The following is an 11,014-nucleotide window of genomic DNA, read 5'->3' on the forward strand; positions in this document are numbered from 1 at the left end:
TGAGCATCTGTGTTCATCAAGCACTGTGAATAGAGGAGCAGACTGCCTTCAGACTGGGAAATCCCAGATGCATAGCAGAGGTAGCTGTGGGAGCCTTCAGACCACGCCAAATTCAGCACAGGTTGGAGTGGAAGGGACTCAGATTACAGCCACAGCCATACCTGCTGGGACCTGCAGAATAATGTGATTCAAGACAAATATTCTAGTAACTCTTGAACTTGTTTGTCATTTGTACAGTATTTACATGAAAGTAACTTAACAATGCCTCGTACACCCTGGGCAAAGAGAAACTTTTTATACCAAAATCTACAGGATGACTAGTGGGTGAATTCATACAGAATAAGAGAAATACATTGGCCCTTTCGACAAATTTGCAAACTCTCTTTTACCTTATTAAAATGTAAAGGTGTTAAGTTTATCTCATCCTTACTACTTGCTTTGTCATTGAGGCTTTCATTCCAATGTTTAAGTGAATCTGCTTCAAAAATAGCCAGTGTTAGCTTAACCACTGAACTAGTCACTCTTTTAGCTAGTTTAGCTATCAAACTACACCAGATTCAAGGCACAGATACTCAGGATCTATGTTATGATATAACATCAGTGGGAGAAAGACCACTTTTAAAAACAGGCTTATATTGTAAAAATATATAAGAAAGGCATAAAAACTTGAAAAATGAAGAGACAAAATGATCTATTATTTCAGTATTATATTAATATAGGGAGTGTCAGGGTATCATAAATAATGAGGACCCGCAAGAAAGAGATAGAAAACTATGCTTTTTGAGTTTTATAGTTAGCAGAAAGGACAGTTCAACAAATGTGAAAATGGAAACAGATGCAGCACACATGGGGCTGTGGAGCAACAAGGAGACTCACACTGGGCTTTGAGGGTTTGAGATGATCACTGATGACTGTCTGCAGGAAAAACGATTGAAAAGATAAGGCAGAGCAAGTCCATGAATGAAGAGATGTGGTATAGGCCAGGTTGGAGGGTTCCGGGCAGAAGGATAAGTATGTGCAAAGACTCAGGACTTAGAGACCACCAGGTCTTCTGTTTGAGGTGAACCATCGGGAGTTTGGTATGTCTAAGATTTGGACAATGAGGAGAAGAGGTGCAGCTGCAGGAGTAGATGGTGACGGACTCCAGCACCATAATCTGTAGGTGCTCAGTCTTAGGGAGAACCTATAAGATGACAGGATCTTACGTCCACAAAATTTCAAACTTATTGGGGCTGGAAAGATGACTCAGTAGTCAAGAGCACATACAGTTCTTTCAGAGGACCCGAGTCGGGTAACCTAAGTCAGGCAGGGGATCCAATGCTAGTGGCCTCTGAAGGTACCTGTATACATATGCACATAGTCTCTCTCTCTCTCTCTCTCTCTCTCTCTCTCTCATATAAATACATATAATTAAAAAATAATAAAAGTTTCAAACTTAATATAGTACTTATGTATGAAATTCTCAAGAAACTTTCAAACAAATAATTCTTACCTAATGAAGATAAAATTCATTAAAAATTAGCATCATAATATTGAAGTATTGGTATTTTTACTTGACACATATGATAGGTCTTTTCCACCTTACAACATGGAAAATTAATCTTTTAAAAACGATTTATTTTCTTTTATTTTATACATGAGTGTTTTGCCTACATGTATGTAAGTACACCTATTGAACACTCTCTTTTGTCTCTCCCTCCTTTCCTCTGTCCTTCCCCTCCTCCTCCCCTCCTCTCCCCTCCTTCTTCTTCCTCTCTCTCTCTCTCTCTCCCTTTCCCTCCTTCCCTGCCTTCCGCTCCTACCCTCACTCTCACTCTAGCTCTTGCTCTCAATGCTCTCTGCACAAGTCTCACTATGGAGCCCAGGCTAGTTCCACACTCTGGATCTTCCTGCTACAGCCTCATAGGTGCTGGGATTATAGGCATGTGCCACTACAGCTGGCTTAATAGTTTGTTTTCAATGTATACTGGGTTTTATTGTGAATTGTCCTTTGATAATTTCTTGATTATTAGTATTTTAATGAAAGAATCCTAAAATTAAGTTTATATTTAAAAATTAAGGACACTGTGTTTTAGTGAAGTGGTATTATTTATTTCTTTGCTATTCACCTTTAAAATCCATCTCTAACTTATTTTTGAAATTCTAGTTAATGGATTAATAGTAGCTTTGTGTGTGTGTGTGTGTGTGTGTGTGTGTGTGTGTGTGTGTTCTGATAGATAGAACCTTGTTATGTAGTCCATGTTGACTATGAATCTGTGAACCTCCTACCTCAGCCCTTCATCCAATTGTTGAGGAGTCATTAAATAATCATATACGCTGTGGTATAATTTTTATCATGTGAACTTTGAAGAATAGGCCTCATTAGTTGGACATATTAACATATGCCTTTAATTGCAACTTCAAGAGACAGAGGCAGGTGGATCTCTATGAGTTCCAGGATGGCTTGGTTTACCTAGCAAGCTCCAGGCAAGCAAGGGCTACATAGTGAGACTTTGTCTCAAAATTTTTTTAAAAAGGCTTTATGTCAACTATATCCAATAAGTCATATGTCTGCTATTCAGAAAAGTACAACCTTATATTTTTTATTAGTAATTTACCAAATATTTTCATTTAAGGAAAGAGTTAACAATTCTGTCAGTCATTTTTTCATTGTTTTTTTTTTTTTTTTTGAGACAGGGTCTTCCTGTAGCCCCGGCTGTCCTGGAACTCACTATGCAGACCAGGTTGGCCTTGAACTCACAAAGATCCGCCTGCCTCTCCTCCCAAGTGCTGGTATTAAAGGTGTGTGCCACCATAATCATGCAGGTTTACTCATATAGATAAAATACAAAAATTTCTATGTATAGCTCCATCTTCATATAATGCAATGTTTAATCTTGATTTCTACCAAATGGTAACTTGGTTAGATAGAGAGACACCTAGGAGATTAGTAAAACATACTGCTGGGTGTGTCTATAGGGATATTTCTGGAGATTATCAGATCTGTAAGTCTCTTACTAATTGTTTCATTCATTGATGAATTCAAACTTTGAATGGACTATTGGCAGGTGGTGAATCTGTGAAAGCCGAGGCCTGGTTGGAGGAAGTAGGCCACTAGGTATGTGTTTGAGGGATATATTTTGCCCTGGCTATTTTCAGTCTCTCTTTGCTTCAGGGATTCCAGGTGGTAAGCACCCTACTCTGCCTCAGGCTTTTCTGCCATGGTGTGTTTCTGCTTTTGTTTTCTTACCAAAAACCCATGGCAACAGAGTAGCTGAACCATGGACTGAGACATGTGAATCCTAAACCCAAAACAAAATTTCCCTCCAATAAGTTGTTTATGCTATGGCGTTGAAAAATTTAACACAATAAATAGAGCAGTTAAGGGGAGTTCACAATACCCTAGGTAGAAGGCATACTCTTGTTTCCAAATATATATGGCTGTTTTATAAAAGGAAAGTACTCTCATAATTATGCTCAAGAAATCTAACTTGCCTTTTAATTGTGGTGTCATAGAAACTTTAGATGATGGTCTAAACCTTTTTACATTCCATCTGAATTTTCTCACACCAACTGAAGTTTGAATGATAATTACTTTTTTGAAATCGTCAGTGCCTTGTATCTGAAAATTGACAGAACACAAGTTAATTTCTGAACACAGGTTATGCAATTACATGTTTCTCTTAGAAGTTCCTGTTCTAATTCCTCTTTAAACATCAGTACAAATTTGAAAACACCATTCTCTCTGCATATATAATATAGATATCTTAAAACTCCCGGAGAAGTTAGTTTTGTGAAAGTCACTATGTCATATAGTGTCATTGATATTTTATCTCTTCCAAATGAGAAAATGAGAGGATCTAATTGTCAATAATATTGAAAACATCAAACAGGGCTAGAGAGATGGCTCAGCAGTTAAGAGCACTGGCTGCTCTTCTGAAGGACTCTGGTTTGGTTGCCAGCACCCACATGGTGGCTAACAACTGTACTTAATTCTAGTTCCAGGCAATCCAATGCCCTCTATGGCCACCGTGGGCAAGCACTCTACTACTGTATACATACCCAGATGTTACATTTTCTTTTTCTTAAAAGATTTATTTCATTTTAAATTATGTGTAAGCTGTGTCTGTGTGTGGAAATATACATATGAGTGTAGGGGCCAGCTGAAGCCAGAAAAGGGCATTGGATTTGCTGTAACTGGAGTTACAGAGAGTTGTGAGCTGCCTTGTGTGGGTGTTGAGAACTGAACTTGGGTCCTTTATAGGAGCAGTACACACCCTTAACCACTGAGCCATCTCTGTAGCCTGTTTTTGTTTCCATTGTTTTTGTTTTGATACAACATCTCAATCTGTAGCTCTGGCTGAGCTAGATTTTTTCTATGAATCCCAGGCTGGCCTCAAAATCATGATCTTCTTGTTTCAGTCTCCTAAGTGCTGGGCAGTATGTCCTGCCACATCCAGCTAATCCTTCTATGTTAGACACGTGTGAAAAGCCATTTCAGAATCTACTAATTTAAGAGCTGGAGAGATGGCTCAGCTGTTAAGAGCACTGGCTACTCTTGCAGAGGATCCACCTTCAGTTCCCAGCACCCTCATGGCAACTAACCACCATCCATAGCTCTAGTTTCAGGGAAATCCAGTGTCTTCTTCTGGCCTCCATGGGCATTGCACACCATGGGTGCACTTACATACATGTGGGTATTACACTCATACACAGAAAATAAAAATAATGAAATTTAAATGATATCTACTAATTTAAAACAAGCAGCTATATGCACATAGCAAAAGAAGCAGCATTTTATTACAGTTCAGGAAATAGCATCCAAAGCAAGCAGATACGAGATAATGCTCTGTGAAAACCAAATGGAAACATGGAAGCACACAAGACCCAGAATAATCCCAAACAGTAAAAACACTGCTGGAGGTACCACTATTCTTGATCTAAAACTTTCCTATAGAGCTATAGCAATAAAAGCACAAAAACAGACACACTGATCAGTGGGATAGAATGGAGAACCCAGGTGTAAGTCCATACACTTACAGTCACCTGATTTTTAACAGGGGCCAAAAATATACACCAGAGAAAAGACATTGTCTTTAACAAATGGTGCTGGTCAAACTGGGGAGCTGCATGTAGAAGAACGGAATTAGATCCTGATCTTTTAGCCTGCACAAAGTCAATTCCAAATGCATCCACCATCTTAATGTTAGAACTTCATGAAACTCTGAACCCTCTAGAGGAAAGAGTAGGCAGTTACACTTCAGGACAGAGGCTCAAGTGAGGGCTTTCTGAATAAGACCTTGAATTCACAGGAAATGTGAATCAACAAGTAGGACTTCAAGAAAATGAAAAGCTTCTCTACAGTAAAGTACATCACCTTTGAGTGAAGAGGCAACCTACAGAACAGGAAAAAGTCTTTGCCGACTATACATTTGACAGAGCATTCCTAGCTAGGATATAAAAGAAAAACAAAAAAATCCTAAACAAAAGAAAACAACCCAATTAAAAAGTGGGCTATGAAACTGATCAGAGAGTTCTCAGAAATACAAATGACTGAGAAATATCTTTAAAAATATTCATCATCTTTAGTCAGAGAAATGTAAATTAAAACTACTTTGAGATTTCCTGTTACCACAGTTAGAATGACTAAGATTAAGAAAACAAAAGACAACTTATGCTGGTGAGGCTGTGAGGGAAGGAGAACACTTAGGCACTGTTGGTGGGAGTATAAACTGGTCAGCCACTCTGGCAATCAGTATGGCGGTACCTCAAAAAACTACAAATGAATCTACCATATGACCCAGCTATACCATTCCTGGGTATATACCCAAAGGACTCTGCTTCCTATAACAGAGATACATGCTTATCCACGTTCATTGATGCTCTATTTATAATAGCCAGGGCATGGAAATAGTCTAGAAGTCTATTTAGCAGAATAATAGTGTATATTCACCCCTGGGACCTATGAACTCCCCGACCATGGATTATAGTTCATATTTACAGGTGTGTGTTTCCTCCTGTGGAGCAGGCCTTACATTCAATCAGAAAGATTGGTTATGCTAAAACATTCTTGCCATTATTGCACCCATGGACTTATCTTGCCATGCATGTCACTGTTGCAGTTCATAGATTCATAGCTAGATAAGACTATTGATGATGTTCCTCCCCCAGCAGCCTGCATAGCATCTTCCAGTACTATGAAAGCTAGTCAGTAGGGAGGAAACTTCTTGTCAGTATCACTTAATTTATCCATGTCCAGTGACTAAAGTGTCTTCAGCAATGAAGTCTTCCCATTGAGTTCTGGCAGGCAAGTAAGGGCAATGGCAGTGACTTGTATTGTTTTTAGGTTTGTCTGGGAGGTTCTCTCCTGTATACTATCCTTTAGTGTCACAGCATTAGGTCCAAATGGTCTCTGCCTGCTTATGGTCTTTAGTCCAGGGACAGTCAGCAGGGCTAATTGCACAAGGAATAGATGGGATCCCAAGGCTCCCAATTCTGGCAATGGCAGTGGCAGCAGCAAGGAAGCCACTAAGAGTTCCCAAGAGCTACCTAGGTTCAAATCCAAAAGAAGCCAAGATGAAGGACAGAAGCACTGAAAAGACCAGAGGCTGTGAAAAGGCAGGAGTTGAAACCACGAGGGCTGCAACCTCTGATTGCTAGAATTGAGGACAGCCACCGGGTTAAGGAGCTCAGTGTTCTGATGGCCAGAACCTAGGAGCTGTAGCTCTAACTAATGGGCATTGGCTCTCCAAGCCTAGAGCAGTAAGCTTCTGTCTCAAAGACCTAGCCACAAAAAGCCTCCAGGTTTGGGAGCTTTTTTGGACTATGAAGCCCCTAGTTCTCAAGGCTCAGTGCTGTGAGCTTCTAGGTGTGAAAGTCCATCTTGTGAGCCACTGGAACTCAGGGCCATCAGTCCTAAGGGAGCTGTTTCTTGTCCAGCCATGATTTCCACACAGGTGCTGGCTGTTGGGACAAAAATACAGGCCATACTGTGTCAAGAAGTATTTGAATCAGTAAGTGCGAAGAATAAGCCGTATCGAGATCACAGAGAATCAAAACAAGAGTTAGGAGCACCAACAAAATAATGCAATTATAAAGGCACTGGCACTAAAATGTTCTATTAATATAGCCACTCATTCAGTTTAGGATCTTTCTTTCATTCCAGGTCTCTATTTGGAAGAAACTCATCCAACATAAAATACACCTTCTCAAAATTACTGATACTAAGTTCATACACACTGTCAGAATATTTGTTAAATAATACCACTAAAGAATGAATCATTTCTAAGGTGATAAATTCATTTGACCTGCTCCCCAGTAGCACTCTGAAGATACAGACTAGCAGATCCTTTATAAACAGGCTTCAGTTCACACCAATCAAGGAAACTGCTAAAAGAGCTGGAATCCTTTTTTCCCTTTGCCTGACAGCAGTTGGACCTTTCCCTAACTAAAACATAATAAAAATTGCCTTGGCAGGAAACCCTGATGCTGAGCTGAGGAAGAGAAGCTGCGTTCCACTTTGCTTTTCTCCCTTGTGTCCTGAGTCTGTCGGAAGTATTTCCATCACAGCTGTTGGCTATTAGTATACACATATGCCTGTTTCTTTTTGCTTGGTTGGGAGAGGGCTTGAGGATAGGCCAGATGTCTCATTTGTCTTTCTCATTTCACTGTTCTAGCACTATTTCTGTCATATAGCAGCATCTTAAAAATGGATTTCATTAGCTGGGCGTGGTGGTGCACACCTTTAATCCCAGCACTCAGGAGGCAGGCAGAGGCATGAATCTCTGTGAGTTCAAGGCTTGCCTGGTCTACATAGTGAGTTCCAGGCCAGCTGAGGCTACAGGGAGACCCTGTCTCAAAAAGACCAAAAAAAAAAAAAAATGATTTCATTGTATCTGAAGCTGGTTGACCTGATTCTGGGTCCCTCTTCCCAATTCACTTTCTGTGGTTGTATTTTATATGTCCTTCCAATTCCCATTGGTGTATGCCTCTTGTACTTTCACCATACACAAATGTACAGGCTCCCTGTCTCTGTCTCTCTGTCTCTGTTTCTCTCTGTCTCTCTGTCTCTCTCTGTCTCTCTCTCTCTCTCTCTCTCATACACACACACACACACACAATGTTTTTTTTCTTTAATTTTGCATCTGACTCAGGCTTTCTTTTTGAACTTCTAACAGTTCAAATATGAGAAAATATTCTTTTTTTATATTCATTGTCAAAGAAGTTGTGTTTAGGCCATTGAGTATCAAAGCAACAAGCTCTGTATATGTAGGTGTGGGTAACTGATTATCGGGTGGTGGGGTGGGGGAATGAAGGAGTTGAGAAGGTGAAAAGCCTGATCATACTGATGGTTTTTCTGCTGTTAATACATTGTTGGATACAAGGCATATTGATCCAAAGACACGAGTCAATATTTCTTTACCTGATGGCATGTTACAGGAATTAAAAAAGGTGCCTTATAAATTTTTCGCAACTGACAGTCTTCTGCAGATCCATGTATGAGGATAACATGGGTTATGGTCTCATCATAGATATCGGTTTTTGTGGCCTTTGGTATATCTTTTATAAACTCATTACAGAGCTTTAACTGCATCTTGTAATTCCAGTCCTTTAAGAAAAGCACAATTTCATGGTCTGCTATTTGTTCATAAAGTGAGTACTGTAAATTCAGTCAATTTCTACCAGTATCTTAATACAGTTTGTTTAGGGAGGATGCATATCCATCTTACCTCATAAGATATGTGTTCTCTGAGCTTTTGGGCGGTGATAGCAAGTCCAATTTTTTGCCACATTTTATGTTTTAGGACAGGAAATCATTTTTCAAAGCCTTCATACGAGTGATTAATGGGAATAAAATATGCCTAGAAATGGAATATATGTTTAATAATGTGTATACATTTGCAACCTAAGAAATAAGGTTTTCTTTATAGTAACATAAAAGAATAAATTTCACATTGGGGCCCAGAAGTCTCATAGTCTGTATGTTGGTACATTTTTGTCATCTTGTTATAGGCTAAATTCTAAAAGGTTTCCTGATTCAACAGAGATTCATTAGCTTTGTTTTTTAACTGTATATATTTCTGATGTTTGACACATGTGAATGCATGTGTATATGGGAAATTAAAACAAGCTAAATAGCAGTCACTATGTAACATAATTATTTTTATTAGTCCAATAATAATTATGTATACTAATGAGGCACAGTGTGATGTTTTGATCTGCACATTCATTGTGGGCTCAGTTAAGATAATTAACATTTCCATTATCTTATCAACTTACAATGTTTTTGGAATGGAACATTAAAAATCTATTATTTTTCCTTGAATTTACCTTACACAGGGGGTTATGCTCTTACCAGAAGCCATAGGTTGCCAAATAAAAAGCTCAGCATGAGATGCGGGATACCTTCCTCCAGGTGTTGGTCAGAAGTATCCTGGAGACACTCAAAACAATACAGGCTACTGCCGTTGCTCTTGATTGCCCACTAGAACTTGATGGTAAGACCCTATTGCTAAAGACTCCACATGCATGTGGAACATGCAGAAACAAGTCAGCACTGTCTATGAAGCTTCCTCTTTGCTGGCTATCTGTCATAGTACTGGAAAGTACTATGTAGGCTGCTGGGGGGGAAAGCCATCAAGAGCCTTATCCAGCTGTGAACCATGTCAACTTATAATAATGATCAGTATGGCAAGATACATGGGTACACTAGTGGTATGAATCTTATATAGTAACCAACCGCTCTCTGATCCATTTTCAGGCCTTTCCACAGGAGGAAACACATATCTGGTACTGGAAATCTGATCCAGAATACATGCTGAGGAGTTCCTGGACCCCAGGAGTGAATCTGTTACTACTATTCTGCTAAATGGACATAGTATCAAACGGTGCTCTAAATTTGTATTGTTCTACCTATACATTAGTTCAGCTCTTAGACCTCATTCGAGAAGTGTCTTTGTGCAGTGGACAGTGGTTAATGCAGTAACTTGCAACTGATCAAAATGCAGACAATAAATGTCAGTTGTAATGAGGCATCTATATCACCACCCCTTAAAGCTCAGGGACTATTGTGGAAAAGGGATCAGAAAGATTGTAAGAGTCAGAGTTTGGGGAGGACCTGAACAAATCAAGGTCTTCTGGACATGATAAGATCATTGTCACTTGTGAACTCATAGCAATTATTGTTGCCTGCACAAGACCTGCACAAGATCAAGCCAGTCAGCATTCTACCATGGAAGGAGGAAACAATTCACCCCTAACCCCCAACTGAGGAGCTATGAACAACTGATGGCTTCTGAGGGAGGAGTCAGTTTTCTTTAAGGGTGTGGCTCCTGGTAGTCAACCATCCTTCAGTAGTTGGCCCCACACTCGGGAGTATATGGACAGCACAAATTGGACTTGTTGGGTTATTTAAAAAAAGAGAACATGAGCTTGGGGGAGAAGGTGGCTATGGGATGAGTTAGGAAGAGTACTGGGGGTGGATATGATCAACTTACATTCTATGAAATTCTCAAAGAATTAATAAAAATATTTTTAAAATCTATTCTTTTAACAATTTTGAAACTATTATTTAAGTGGTCACCATGTAGTAAAATAGATCACTAAAATTTATTCTTCTAGTCTAACCAAAATGTAGAATTGATCAACACTTTCCCTTCATTAAGTTTCTGGTAAACCATCTGTCTACGCTCTATAAGAAGGTTACTTTTTCTTTTTTTAGAATCCACACACAGTTAAGATCATGCAGTACTTTTCTTTCTGTGTCTGGTTTATTACATTTAGCATAATGTCCTCCAGGCTCATTCTTACTGTTGCAAAGGACAGAATCTTATTCTTTTAAAAACTTTTCAAAATTACATTTGTTTATTTATGTGTGTGTGTGTGTGTCTGTGTGTGTGTGTGTGTGTACCTGCAAATGCCAAGGTACATATTAGGAAATCAGAGGACAGCGTGCACCTATTTACTTCTTGTACCATGTGGGTTCTGGTAACTGAACTCAGGTCATCAGGCTTAGCAGCAAAAGCCTTTACCACTG

At 39.3% G+C, this 11,014-nt stretch overlaps 1 protein-coding gene across 1 annotated transcript in view; it reads right to left on the bottom strand.

The window, feature by feature from the left end:
- Positions 1–1,172: 1,172 nt before the first annotated feature.
- The window catches only part of Slc9c1 (solute carrier family 9 member C1), a gene marked incomplete at its 5' end in the record, with an annotated part of 48,694 nt that continues 38,852 nt past the window's right edge, over positions 1,173–11,014 (bottom strand). Inside the window, 4 exon segments of the mRNA XM_008851624.1 lie at positions 1,173–1,183; positions 3,475–3,601; positions 8,402–8,587; positions 8,709–8,840. Coding sequence (XP_008849846.1) covers positions 1,173–1,183; positions 3,475–3,601; positions 8,402–8,587; positions 8,709–8,840 — 456 coding nt within the window.

The sequence above is a fragment of the Nannospalax galili genome, unplaced genomic scaffold (genome assembly GCF_000622305.1).
Source record: "Nannospalax galili isolate Female #2095 unplaced genomic scaffold, S.galili_v1.0 scaffold626, whole genome shotgun sequence".
In the NCBI taxonomy this organism is placed as follows: domain Eukaryota; kingdom Metazoa; phylum Chordata; class Mammalia; order Rodentia; family Spalacidae; genus Nannospalax; species Nannospalax galili.